This window comes from Molossus molossus, unplaced genomic scaffold (assembly GCF_014108415.1).
Source record: "Molossus molossus isolate mMolMol1 unplaced genomic scaffold, mMolMol1.p scaffold_m16_p_6, whole genome shotgun sequence".
NCBI classification, from domain to species: Eukaryota; Metazoa; Chordata; class Mammalia; order Chiroptera; family Molossidae; genus Molossus; species Molossus molossus.
Genome location: NW_023425399.1, coordinates 39,898,257 through 39,913,147, shown reverse-complemented (window position 1 = coordinate 39,913,147; position 14,891 = coordinate 39,898,257). Strand labels below are relative to the sequence as shown.

At 38.8% G+C, this 14,891-nt stretch overlaps 1 protein-coding gene across 1 annotated transcript in view; it reads left to right on the top strand.

The window, feature by feature from the left end:
- KIF16B (kinesin family member 16B) overlaps positions 1 to 14,891 on the top strand; it is a 342,743-nt gene that overhangs the window by 150,360 nt on the left and 177,492 nt on the right. The window contains exons 13-15 of the mRNA XM_036244893.1: positions 7,692 to 7,811; positions 9,079 to 9,130; positions 11,167 to 11,304. Of these exons, the coding sequence (XP_036100786.1) occupies positions 7,692 to 7,811; positions 9,079 to 9,130; positions 11,167 to 11,304 (310 nt within the window). The remainder of the gene's footprint in view (positions 1 to 7,691; positions 7,812 to 9,078; positions 9,131 to 11,166; positions 11,305 to 14,891) is intronic.

The following is a 14,891-nucleotide window of genomic DNA, read 5'->3' as shown; positions in this document are numbered from 1 at the left end:
CTTTCTATATGCAAAAAAAAAAATGTACAAGAAACAGTGCTTCACTTTTGAGTGAATGCCAGTTTGTGGTATATTTTCAGGATTTCAGAGTTAATTAGTTTGTGTCAAAAATAACTTTATCATTTGTATATTATAAAAGAAACATACATTTCTTGACAATACTTGCTGGTCAAATTGGTGAGTAATAACAATATCCATTTTCTGAGTTATCTACAAAGTATAACTAGGAAATTCAGGATTTTTTTTTCTCTAGCAATAAAAATCTTTTGGATTTTTATCAGATTTTTTTCAACTCTTATAAACTCTCTAATTTTCTTATTTCTTCTTAAGAAGAATATGTAAAACAGTTGAGAAGAATGTGTCTACTTAAGGTGAACCACTAAACTAATTGTCACCTGGAGTCCATCTTCCCTACAGTGTTTCTCAAGCTATCCCTTACTTTCTAATCCTCTCATTTTTCTCTGTTTCTATTCCTCCTGCTAGATTTGTCTTCTGAAGTACCATTTTATGTTTTCAGAATTCTCAATGGCTTCCTGGTTTCTGAATCATAATGACCCATCTACTTGGTTTTTCAGATCATTTTCCCAGGTTTATCAGTGAGACTGGGTGTCCAGCAGTTTTTTGTGTATATACCCATTTTTCTACTTCCATATCTGCATTCAGGAAATCCCCCAAACTTGTTTTCTTTCTTCCTTTTTGTAGCTGAAATTCTATTCTTGCCTTTGATGTGTACAGGCAGTTGGAGATGATATCACAGATTTCAAAGAAATGAAATGATATTAAAAAGCAAAACAAACATCCCATTCTGCAGCAGAAACACCACTGTGAAATCACTAATAGGAAGCAAATAAAAAAGGTCATGAGCTGGCCACTGGGGAAGAGAAGAGGGAAGGTTGTCAGGGGGTTACCTACGATTGTGCCTTAGAAGCTGAATGAATGAAGATGCTGAAAACCCTCTTCATTACCCTCAAATCAAGGAGGAACAAATTGATTTTTCTCTTATTGAAGAGTCATGAAAATGGCTGATGGTGGTAACTGGGATGATGTGAAAAGCAGAGCTGAGTCTCTCTGTAAGCGAAGGGTGAAACAATGGGACACCTGAGAGCAGTCTTCCATTGGACTGGGATCTCTTCTCAAGCAGAAGGAAGGAGCCAGTAGAGGATACATATTTAACTACCCTTGTTAAGTCAAGCAGAGCCTAGGAACTCAAAGTCTTTATAGTGCATCAGCTGAGATCTCCTGGTCCTCTATTATTCTATCTAACTATAGAAGAGTGGATAGAATGTGGACTATTCAGTTTTTGAACAGGAAAGCTGATAGATATGACAGGACAAAAGTCAAGGACTTGCTCATCCTGTGTTAGAGCATACAGAATTTCTGGACATACATACCTCAGCATACATAAGATGAAGAAAAAGAGAAGGACCATTATATAAACATAGCCTACTGGTGGATGGATGGATAGATAGACAGACAGGCAAATAAAATGGAAGAAAAGGAGTAAAGTATGCAAAAGACAAATATCCAGATCTAGATGAAAACATACCTCAAGGCAGTGAAAGGAATTTCTTACAATTGCTTCATTCTGTGGAACAAGTTAATGAGAAACAGGAATTCAATTAAAAAAAAAAAGCAAGGTGGTAATATAAAGTAGAATGAGATGAAAAAAGAGAGATTGCAGACCTAAAGATAGACTTTGAAGTCTAAAACAACATGCACTGCAGGAATAATAAATAAAATTAGAACTATCTAGGAAAACAATAGATGCCATTGAAATCAAATTACTGAAAGTTAAAGGCTTAATAATCTCACTGCAAGCAAATGAAATATTTGAGATATTAAAGCAATCAGAAGTTAAAAGATAAAGAAAACAAAGACACTGACTATATTTAAGGATAATTGGTATCCCCAAAGTAGCTAAGTCAACGAATAAAACATAAATGGAATATAAAAACAAAGGAATTTTTTATGAAATAAAAAACAAAAGAACTGAGTGTTCAGATAAGAAGACTGTATTGTGTTACAGGAAAATTTCATGTACAGCATGTTTTATACTGAGATCTATCCTAATTAAACTATTGAATTTAAAGTATAAAGGAATTTTTTTTCAAAGATCCAGGCAGAAAACTGAATTACCTGCCATGAACTAAAATTCAGACTAGCTTCATGTTTCACTTTCTGAAGATAGTGGGTCTTTGTCTTCTGTGTTCCCAGAGAAAGGAAGTGTGACTCAGCATGTGGCCACTGTTACTCAGGTGCAAGGCCATATTCTCAAATATGTACCCCCTTGAGTTATGGTGCTTAAGACAAAAACATCATGAAAAATATATGCATGCAGTGTTGTCAACCTCTAAATATGTTTCATATTGTCTTACTTAGAAGGATATTTTAGGAAATATCTCTTGTAGCGAAGATATATTTGGTTGAAATTCAACAAACACTTTTCCTAATATTAAACTCAGATAAAAATCACATGCATTTAAAAAATAAAAATAAAAATCAACTTTGCTAGAGGATAATTTTATTTTCTATAAAAGTCTTTCCGCCTGCCTGACTTCCTTCCTCCCTCCTCACACCCACACTGGGCACGTGCTCCAAGCCCCAAATGTGGCGTCCTTCCTTCCTCCTGTTCTGCTGAGTGTTGTAGTCAAATTTGCAGAAATTATTGTACTTTATATTGTGAGGCATCTCTACAAATCCCCTAGTTAGTGAAACACATAATTTTTCATGGACTATTCCATGAAGAGATTCTGATATTTAAAATCTTAGTTACTGTGCGCCCCCCCCCCCCAAAAAATCACTGCCTACAAATAAGCAGCAATTATTGAGTAACTACTGTACACCCAGTGCAACTGTATTCACCTAGCACAGTGTGAGGAAACACAACTTCTAGAGCTCTTACCTTAGGGTACACAGACACATCGCCACCGTTTCCTCAGTATTTCTCAAGCAAGATCTAGTTCTCAGGTAAGTGTCTTGAGAGGGAAAAAGGTTTTTTTGTTGTTAATAAGTTTTTGTGTTGGTTTTCACTTGTTCTTTTTCAGGAATGCTTTTAAGTTTTGTCAGACAGTGCCAGATACAAAGGATGTGGTTGTGACTGAGGTTGAATCCCTGCTGGATCTTATAAATGAGTACAGTGATTACATTGGATGCTCACAGTGAGCCAAGGCCATGTGTGGCCAGCCGTCTTCCCTCCCATCATTGCAGCCCTGCCTGCGACCTGCCTGAACCACTGCGGTCTGCCAGTGGTGATGCTGCAATAGTCCCAGCACTGGACACGTGTTTTAAACTCAATGGTTGAAGGAAAACATATTGAACATATTATTTTTAAATGTAGTGAAGATAAAATTTAAAATAAGCTGATTCTGTTTTGACACTTTTAGTCAGGCCATAGTTTTCTTTTAATGCATATATATTGTTTGCCAAAAGATCTGTTTCAATGCAAAATATGTGCAGCTATACATATTTTATTACTAATTATTTGGGACCCAGTGAGCCTGGAGTTGGGGGAGCTCTACTATTTAATTATTCCATCTTATCAAAGAGGTGTTTCATAAATTATGTATAACAGTAGATGCCACTCAATAAATATTTTATATGTGATAGATATTTTTCTCTGAAATCACTTTTTCACTTGGGCAATGATTTAAACCCCCATTTTTAGTTTTATGAGGTGACACTTTTATATCATGTAGTGAATGCAGCTTGAATGTCATAGAGCTTTAGGACAACATCCATCGTACATTCCTCTACACCCACTCCCAATCCTGGAAAACTTTCTTATAATTCAGGTTTTATCCATTCTGTGTGGAAGTGTGTTTGAGTGCATGCTGGAGTGTGTATGTGTGTGTGTTTGTGAGTGCATGCTGGTGTGTATGTGTGTGTGAGTGCATTCTGGTATGTGTGTGTATGTGTGTGAGTGCATTCTGGTGTGTGTGTGTATGTGTGTGAGTGCATTCTGGTATGTGTGTGTTAGTGCCTGCTGCTGTGTGTGTGTATGTGTGTGTTAGTGCATGCTGGTGTGTGTGTATATGTGTGAGTGCACGCTGGTGTGTGTGTGTGTTGGGAATTGGTGGGGACAAGTAATGCTTTTGACCTGATGGCTTCAAAGTTATGAATTTCAAATGATTTTCAGTAGTTTAAAAAAAAAAGAATATTAAATTAAACTGGGATGTAGTCCAAAACAATTTCTCTAGTTTGAGTGGGAGCTATTAGAGTTTAAAATACTGCCTTTTTGTGAGCTTATTGTCCACTTTTATGCATTAAGTACCAATGTCTCTGGACTTAGGAGAATAGTCACTCTCCTTTTCTGATGGACCTAGGGGCCTGGAACAATTCATTGCCATGGGGCTACCTGCTATATGTGCAGTACTGTCACAGTATGAGCTACCACACCTTCCCTGGAGGACATTGTTTTATGAAATGGAGCTATATGATTAAATTCTCCATTATAATTCTCCATTATAAATTCTCTCATTTATTTTTAAATCACATACTTTTTAACTTGTACTTGAATTCCCTGGGCAGAAGGGAAAGTGTGAATTTTACAATATCCCAGAGGTAGGAGCAGGGTTAGCATGTTTAGAATGTTCAAGATTTGCAAGGGCCTTGGTGTAGCAAATCAAGATAACTGAAGCTCTGACCTCAAAGCATGAGTCTAAGCCCAGACTGTGAACCTGGCTCATAGGAGTAATTGAAGAACAATGACACACTTCATTTCCTTTTCTTTAATTTAAGTTATGCATTGGCCATTTTCTCTGCATCTGTTTAATGGTTGTTAAATTAAATTGCCTGCTTTCAACTGGAAGTTTTTATGTTTTTTTAAACTATCTTTTTTTTGCCACTTCATTCTGTTGCCCTCTTGCATGACTCCAGCTCAGCATGTGCACCTTTGAGATGCAAATTCCTGCAGAACTGAAGGCCTGAGGGACTTCTCTGTTTTCCCCAGAACTTCTTAGGAGCTTCCTTGTCTGCAAGGTTGTGAAGTTCTGAATCCTTCATCCAGAGAAGGGCAGATTTTATACATTGTTTCAATATTTAAATACTATAAAATAAATTTAGCCATACCAGGAAAGGAGGGAGTGCCAGTTATGTTTCAGCTGTTGCTGGACATTGGCGTTCCAGAGCTGTGCCTCCGTCACTGTTTTCTTATTGTTGAGGTGGGATGGGGAAGAGATTCACTAGGGGTATCTCTGAGCAGGAGCCCAAGTGAGTAGCTTGAAACTTGCTCCCCTGTTGCTCCCATTATGCCTATAATTGCAGAGCACAGTGTCATGCTCTTGGGTGTGACTCAGCATGAACTCAGCACAGCCCAACCTCAAGGCTAGAATTTTCACCTTCAGTCTTCTGGAATTTGTCTGCTTGCCCTTAGACTTTCAAGAAGCCTGCTTTTAGAGGTTTTTGGTTTCTATCTTGGGTCAGATGGGCCTGATGTTAAGACACTGGCCTGCCAGTCTCTTCCCTGAGGGACTGTCATTGACATTCTTTCTTGTATTTCTCTGAATTTACTAGTTTGAGTGGAAGCTATTAGAGTTTAAATATTAATTCACTTGACAAATATAGGGAATTCAACTGAGGAGCTACTATGTGCCAGATATGAAACTAGACACTAGTTTATAGTGTTTGTATAATGCACTTGTATATAACATACTATACAATGATAATTGCTAAGGAGAGAAACAAATCAGTATAAAGGAAGTTAGTGTTACTATCTTGTATGGGGTAATGGGGAAAGGTGGCTTTGGAGCAGAGACCTGAGGAAGTGAAGGCCAAGTTCTTCTAACTGGGGCTGGTTTCTCCCCAGGGGATATTTCCTAGTGTCTGGAGACATTTTTTGGCTTTCCCAGCCTTGGGGGAGAGACAGAGAGTGTTATGGTGACTAATGAGTAGTCTAGGCTAGGGATGCTGCTAAACATCCTACACTACACAAAATATCTTCCCATAATGAAGAATCATCTGGTCCAGAAGGTCATTAGTGCTGAGTTAGAGAAACCCCGCTGTAGGAGAAGAGAAGGAATAGATGATGCAAAATGACACAGCAACCACACAAGCAGAAGGAAAAAAAAGAAAAGCAATGACTAAGCACTGAGGTGGGGTAAGGATGACAAGTTTAAGGACAGCAAAGAGCTGTGGGTTCCTAGAGAGGCATGAGCAGGTGGAAGAGTAGTAGGAGATGAGAGCAGGAGGTTAGCAAGGCATGCAATCATGTAGTGCTTTGTAGAACATTATAAAAACTTTGTCAGTTATCTCAGTGAAATGGGAGACCACATAAAGGATCTCAGCAGAGGAGCGACCTGCCCTAATACCCCTCTTGCTGTCAAGTAGATTATGAAACAGCTGGTGCTTGAACAATGGTATCCTAGATCATTGTGGTGATACAGGTAAAAGATGCTAATGGTTGGGGCCAGAGAGGAGTGGTACAGGTGGCTTAATGCTATCCAATTGTAACCTAAATCTAGATTCTGGTGCCTGCCGTAAAGACAACCAAACTCCCCAGACTGGTGCTGGTAAAAGCAAAGAGGTTTATTTGAGTGCCGGCATCTGGAGATGATGGGGAACTTCTCCCAGTCTTCAAAAACCCATCTTAGATCTCACTACAGGTGAAGGTTTTTTATAAGGAGGGAGAGGGAAAGCAGAACAAAAGGATCAGGGGAGGGGCAGTGGATATGCAGGCAGTGTCCTTGCTGGTCCTAATCTGGATTTTCATGGTCAGCATCCTTGAGTTGGCCATGTGGCTTTTTTTAAAAATCAGTGAATTCCTGTGTCTGGGCAGTCAGCGTTAGCCAGGGCCTTGAAGATCAGGCTGCTCCTTAGGTTCACACAGGAACTAAAACTGCTGGATTATAAAGAATATTAAAAATCTTTTAACATGTAAGCTCTAGCTTTAAGAGAAAAATCAGGTTAGAGTAACAAGCTCGGTTTAACATTTACTACAATTAACATGGGCAGATTTATATAAGTCTAGTGTATCCATTCCCCAGATTAAAGACTTCATGGAGTGGGTTCAAGAAAGAATGGGAGGGGAGGAATTGGAGAACCACAAGTGTAGGGAACTCTTTGGAAGTGATTTTCTCTAAAGGAGCAGAGAGAAACTGGTGACAGCTGGAGGGAGATTCAGCACCAAGAGAAGTGGTGGAGATGGTTCTGGTTGGTGGGAGGTCCATAGCAGATGTGTGTGTAAGTGGAGATGATCCATTGATAGGAGAAGATGATGGGGGGGACAGAGATGTGTGTTGTGCAGGGGTAACTAATGCACAGGAAAGGATTCATTTTAGGAACATGCAGTTTGTCCATAGTAACTGGAGAGAAGAGCCAGCAAATCAGGAGACATCTGGATATTAAGTGAAATAAAGGTTTTGAGGAGGGAAAAAGATTCTTTTGTGGTTGGGTGGTTATAGAACCTTTTCTAAGGAAGGCAAGGTTTCAGCGTGGTTTCAAATAGGTTATATAAATAAGGCAATATGTTTAATTTATTTTAATTGAGCTTTTATGTTTCAAGTTCACGTTACCTACCATATGCCAGGATTTCAATGTGAAGTTTAAGGTCCATTTTTCTTGCAGTATTTTTGATGAGAAAAAATTTTATCACTCTAGAGAACACCTAAAATCAAACAAACAAAACAAAAACCACCTAATACAATGTTGTCTTCCCTCAAAGTAACCTTTGCCTTTTCTTTCACTCCTAATTTCAGGAGCAAACTCTCGCCCTTAGGAAAGAAGGAATTGGAGTTGTTTTGGATTCTGAACTGCCACATTTGATTGGCATTGATGATGACCTTCTAAGTACTGGAATAATCTTGTATCACTTGAAGGTAAAGACTGCCTGAGTGGAACTTTCTAATATTGTTATCAGTTTTTCTTTTAGACACTAGCAAGGTTTGTTATAATCCTCTATGTCCATGAACACAGCTATTACATTAAAGAATATGCAACAAATTCTTCAGCCCTTTGGAGATTTTCAACAGTTCACTGGGGTTCTGTGGTATTAGAAGTTCCCATTTCTATGGAGTGCTAAAGCTAAATGAATATCCATTTACTTTGCCTTCTAATTTGTAGAATCAGTAAGTACAGGGGTAAGGAACAAAAAAACTGAGAAACTAGGGAAAAAAAGTCACGAGTACTTGGAACTGGGATTGGCTGCATGCAGTTTCCTGGGCCCTTGTGTTAATTTTAAAGTTGTCTCCTGCATGCATTGTTGGACCTGGTCCTGAATAAGCTATTCATATCACGAGAGCAGAATTTCCACATCATCAGCATTGGTTGCCTCTAACCTTGACATTAGTATCCTATCTCTGATCCATGGCTTAAAATGAAAATGATAGTGCATTGTGCTTTGCCAGCTTTCAAAAACTTTTACACACTAAGAAACCTCTCTCCACCGGAGGACAAATTCTCCGGCAAGGATCAGGAACATCAATGAGATTACTTTTGTGGGCACATTATGATACATGCCAAAACTGGAGCCTACACATTGTTGGACAGTAAGCCACAGGAGTTCTGTCATTTTCCAGGCAACATTCAGTATTGTTTCAGAGTCTCAGTAAACTCTGCACTGAGGCTGTAGCCTTCCCCAGTACATTGCCCTAATTTCGCCGGGACATTGCCAGCCTTCCCCAGGACATTGCCATGCCTTCCCCGGGACAATGCCAGCCTTCCCCGGGACAATGCCAGCCTTCCCTGGGACATTTTCACGACTTCCCAGGGACATTGCCAGCCTTCCCTGGGACATTTTCACGACTTCCCCGGGATATTGCCATGACTTTCCCAGGACACTGCCAGCCTTCCCTGGGATATTGCCATGACTTCCCCGGGACATTGTCATGGCCTTCCCCGGGACTTTGCCCTGACCTTCCCCGGGACTTTGCCCTGACCTTCCCCGGGACTTTGCCCTGGTCTTCCCCGGAACTTTGCCCTGGCCTTCCCCGGAACTTTGCCCTGGTCTTTCCCGGAACTTTGCCCTGGTCTTTCCTGGGATATTGCTCATGAGGTCATCAGGTTGCTTGGCCTTAAATAAAAAATGGAGAAACAGACTGTTTCTCATGTCTTTATTAATACATTTAACTTCTCTTTTCTTCCCAGGAAGGTCAGACATATGTTGGTAGAGAAGATGCTTCAACAGAACAAGACATTGGTAAGAATCTTAATCAATTTTCTCTTCCCAATGATTGTTAAACATAATTTAATGAAGAACTTTTTTTAATTGATGGACATGAAATAATTATAAAAATGGAAACTTTTTCAAATACAATATTGATCGGTATATACATTTTTATTTGGGAACTCAATAAAACTGAGCAATTTATTTAGTGAATACATAAAATTCTGAATCTTTTTCCCTTACTCTACATGTATGCTATATACTCTGTCACGTTTCAAGAGTCCAGTTACTTAAATCACTCTTCTCTTGTCACATCGGACAGTGATTGATGGAAATATGTCAGTAGATACAGGTAAAGGATGTAAGACCTCTTAATGGGAAGGATATAATCACTCACCTACACAGAGGTGGTCATTAAACGTAGAATGCACACATACACAGCATATACTCCTGTGGAGGCCTGACTCCCTGCGTTTACCAAATGTCTTCACAAGGCGTACAGATACCCAGTGATTCTGCCTGAGCATGGTGAGGACTGAGGACTTGCCAGGCTGAAAAAGTATAACTTCGAGAATTCGTGGTAGTGGTGGTGGAGTGTATATGTGTTATGTGGCAAGGTGGGGATTGGCAGGGGAAAATTATATCTTCTCAGCTGTTTTTAGAATTGCTGGTACTGAACTTGCTTTCCCACCAGTGTACACTATTAATCAGGCCAAACTTAGCATGTATGCACTGTTTGCTCTGAAGCTAGGACTGAAAACCAGTTCCCAGAGGTGCTTAGGTTCAGCTGTTTTTGAGGCTAAGCATCAGGCTTCTTCTTCTAATCATTAAATTATGTGTTTGACCTTTGAGGCTGCTATAAATGATGGTGAGTGGTAAGAACACAGGTTTTCTGTGAAGGGAGAAGTTCAGTAGTGCAGTTCTGTGGAGAAGAGTGGGAGCTATTTGGTCTGTACTCCTGAGTAGCTGGCCAAGGTCTGTGCCTAAAATCATGTAGGTTTCTTTGACAGGTGTTCACATCCAATCCTGGGCATTTCTGAAACAAGAATAACTCTGGCCCTGGCTGGTGTGTCTCAGTTGGTTGGAGCATCATCCCTTCCCATGTATCAAAAGGTTATAGGTGGGTTTCCAGGTCAGGACACATACCTAGGTTTCGGGTTTGATCCCCAGTTAGGGGGTACATGCAGAAGTTAACCAATGTATGTTCTTCCTCACATCGATGTTTCTTTCTCTCATATAAATAAGCATATCCTTGGTGAGGATTAAAAATAATAAATAACTTAGGATGGTCATGTGTGATTAAGGAAACCTGAGCAGCCATGTGCTCTGAGCAGTCTGTAAGGTCAGGTTCTCTGAGAATTGGCACAGGCTGTAGCAGTGTGCGTCCTGGTATTTCCTGGGCCTCCCAACATCCATGCAGGCCAAGTTCACCTTCAATGTCTGCTCTCGAAATGTCTGCAGATGTGGAGGTTGATGTTTATCCCTTTTGTCCCCTCCATTTTACTGTGAGCTTTGGTTGACTGATGAAGGAAATTTATTCAGCATCAAACAGGGTGGCTCAATGGTATACAGTTAAGACAAGTTAATTATGTTTTTCCTAGAGATGAAGTAAATTAACATCCCAGAACTTATTTTCGTATACAGGTAATATTCAGACGCTTTAAGGCAGTGGTTCTCAACTTTCCTAATGTCGTGACCCTTTAATACAGTTCCTCATGTTGTGGTGACCCCCAACCATAAAATTATTTTTGTTGCTGCTTCGTAACTGTAATTTTGCTACTGTTATGTCTTAGGCGATCTCTGTGAAAGGGTTGTTCGACCCCCAAAGGGGTCACGACCCACAGGTTGAGAACCACGCTTTGAGGTAACATTTAAGGGATACCTTCAGTTTTATCAGTCTGTGCTACGAATTCCTGAAATTCAGTTTCCTCACTGAACATAAATGTTCCCTTCCCAATATTTATATGGAAAAGGAAAAGTATTCAACATGGAAAAATAAATAAAGGTTGGGAATCATTGAACTAGATACCAAAGAAAAATTTTTTTTCTCCTTTGTTTTTCCAACTTAGTTCTTCATGGCCTTGACTTGGAGAGTGAGCACTGTATCTTTGAAAATGTCGGCGGGACGGTGACTCTTGTACCGCTGAGTGGGTCTCAGTGCTCTGTGAATGGTGTTCAGATCATGGAGGCCACACACCTCAATCAAGGTATCTGTTGATTTTTAGAGTTTTTGTATATATTATTGCTAAGAAAACAATTAACTTCATAATGGGGAAACATCTGCATCTTAGAATTATTTACCAAAAATAAGAGTATAAAAAGAGTGAAGATTGCTTCATTATGCTGTTTTACTTTCATTTTGTAGAAGGACTCTTTATAATACCCATTATTTTGTTGAAGTAGACAGAAACATGTACGAAGCTATTTTAGAAGTTACTGCTATAATGGAAATAAGACTTTAAAAAGATTTTTTTTTAATTTAAAAAAGTACTCTTCAAATGCAAAATCTTAACACAATGGCTTCTTTTAATAATTTTGTTACCTTATTTATATTTTTAAATGAAAAGTTATAAAGGATATAGCATTTTTTCTTTCAAAATAGTTTTATTATAGAAAAGTTGCAAGAATAATAAAAACTTTTTAATATCAGAAGCACTTGAAAGTAAGTTGCTGACCTGCTGCCCCACCCTCCCTAAATACTTCAGTGCCATCTCCTTGAAGCAGTGGCATTCTTCTGCGTAACTACGGAGCAGCCGTCCAGATTAGGAACTGACACTGATGCATGACCCTCAGCCCTCTCTGCCCTTTTTGTTGGTATTTAGTCCCGCATCCTGTGTTGCATTTGGTTGCCACGTTTCTCTAGTCTCTTCCTGTCTGGAGGAGATCCTCTGTCTTTCCTTGTCTTTTATGACTTGGACAGTTTTGAAAATTGTATGTCAGATATGTTATAGAATGTTCCTCCATATCAATGTAAGGTTTATTTGATGATTCCTCCTAATTACACTAATATCCATTTTTACAGGAATATCAGAAGTGACGCTGTATTTTTTATGTCCTGTTATATGGTGTCTATTGCCATTCCTCATGATGCTCGCTCTGATCATTTGATTAAAGTGAAATTTGCTAGGATTCTTCACTGTGAAATTACTCTTTTTTGCATTTTGATATAAAACTGAAAAAACAACTAATGAGACAAACAAAAAGTCATAGACACAGATAACAGTATGTTGGTTGCTAGCAGGAAAGAGGGTGCAGAGGGAGGCAGTAAGAGTAAAGTGGGTCAAATACATGGTGACGGAAGGAAATGTGACTTTGAATGATAAACAAACAATGCAGTATACAGATGATATATTATAGAATTGTACACATGAAGTAACTTTTTTCTCTCTTTATTAATAAGGACATTGGGAAGGTACTTGAGATCATAAATATTCCATTCTTCATCATACATTCATCCTCTAGTTTTAGAATCTATTGATTTTTATTTTATTTGTCTGACTTAATTTTTATTTTAATGATTGCTGAATGGTCATTTTCTTCCTTGTACATTTATTTTATTTTTATTGTAAAACAACATTTTTTTTCTTGAGATAGGTATTTATTTATTTTTCTTACAGATGTTTCTCCTTTTTTTCTCTATTGACACCCTCCTTCATATCCCCTCCCACCCCATTCCCAGTTTTGTTATCTATGTCCATCGGTTATGCATACATGCATATCAGTTCTGCGGTTTCTCCCTTCCCTCCCCCCACTTCTGAGGATTGTCAGTCTGTACCCTACTTCTATGTTTCTGGGTCTATTTTGTTCATCAGTTTGTTTACTTCATTATATTCCAGAAATAAGTGAGATCATGTGATATTTGTTTTTCTCTGCTTGGCTTGTTTTGCTTAGGATAATACTTTCCAGGTCCCTCCATGTCATCTCAAAGGATAAGAGATCTTTCTTTCTTACAGCTGCATAGTACTCCATTGTGTATATGTACCACAGCTTTTTTATCCATTCTTCTACTGACGGACACTTGGGCTGTTTCCAGATCTTAGCTATTGTAAATAGTGCTGCTATAAACTTAGGGGTACATATATTCTTTCTGATTGTTGTTTCAGGCTTCTTAGGGTATATTCCTGGAAGTGGGATTACTGGGTCAAATGGCAGTTCCATTTTTAATTTTTTGAGGTAACACCATATTGTTTTCCATAGTGGCTGCACCAGTCTGCATTCCCACCAGCAGTGTACTTGGGTCCCCTTTTCTCCACACCCTCGCCAGCACTTGTTGTTTGATGATTTGTTGATGACAGCCATTGTGACGGATGTGAGGTGATACCTCATTGTTGTTTTAATTTGCATCTCTCTAATGATTAGTGACTTTGAGCATTTTTTTCTATGTCTCTTGGCCATTTGTGTATTCTGTTTGGAGAGGAGTCTCTTTAGGTCCTCTGCCCATTTTTTAATTGGGTTCTTTGTCTTCCTTTTGTTGAATTGTGTGAGTACTTCATATATTTTGGAAATTAACCCCTTATCTGATTTATCATTGGCAATTATGCTCTCCCATATAGTGGGTTCCCTTTCAATTTTGATGGTTGTTTCTTTTGCATTGCAGAAGCTTTTGAGTTTGATGTAGTCCCATGTGTTCATTTTCTCCTTTGTTTCTGTCGCCTTAGGTGATGTATCAGTGAAAATTCTGCTGCGTATGATGTCTGAAATTTTGTTGCCTACATTTTCTTCTAGGATTTTTATGGAATTACAAGTCACATTTAAGCCTTTTAATTCATTTTGATTTTATTCTTGTGTATGGTGCAAGTTGGTGGTCTAGCTTCATTTTTCTTTTTTTGCATGTAGCTGTCTAATTTTTCTAACACCATTTGTTAAAGAGACTGTCTTGACTCCACTGTATACTCTTGCTACCTTTGTCAAATATTAATTGAGCATATTGTCTTGGGTCAATTTCTGGGTTTTCCGTTCTGTTCCATTGATATATATGCCTGTTCTTGTGCCAGTACCAGTCTGTTTTGATTACAGTGGCTTTGTAGTATAACCTGATGTCTGGTAATGTGATCTCTCCTACTTTGTTCTTCTTTTTCAAGATTGCTGTGGCTATTCAGGGCCTTTTTTGGTTCCATAGAAACTTTTGGATTATTTGTTCTAGTTCTGTCAAGTATATCATTGGTATTTTGATGGGGATTGCATTGAATATATAGCTTTGGGTAGTATGGACATTTTAATGATGTTAATTCTTCTAATACACAGACACGGTATATGCTTCCAGTTTTGTTTTTTTTTATATCTTCCTCTATTTCTTTTTTCTTTTCTTTTCTTTTTTTTTTTTTTATCCTCACCCGAGGACATTTTTCCATTTTTTGTTCAGACAGAGCGGGAGGGAGAGAGAGGAAGAGAGAGAGAGGGAGAAACATCGATGTGAAAGGGACACATCGAGTGGCTGCCACCCGCACGACCAACCAGGGCCGGGGACAAACTGCAACCGAGGTACGTGCCCTTAGCGGGAACCGAACCCAGGCCTCTCTGTACCGCAGGCCGACGCTCCAACCGCTGAGCCAAACCGGCCAGGGCTCTATTTCTTTTTTCAATGACCTGTAGTTTTCTGTGAAGAGGTTCTTTATTTCTTTGGTTAAGTTTATTCCTAGGTATCTTAATTTTTTTTGCCGCAATGGTAAATGGGATTTTATTTTTAGTTTCTCTTTCTGTGAGTTCATCATGGGTGTATAAGAATGACATCGATTTCTTGGCGTTAATTTTGTACCCTACTACTTTGCCAAATTCATTTATTAAGTCTAGTATA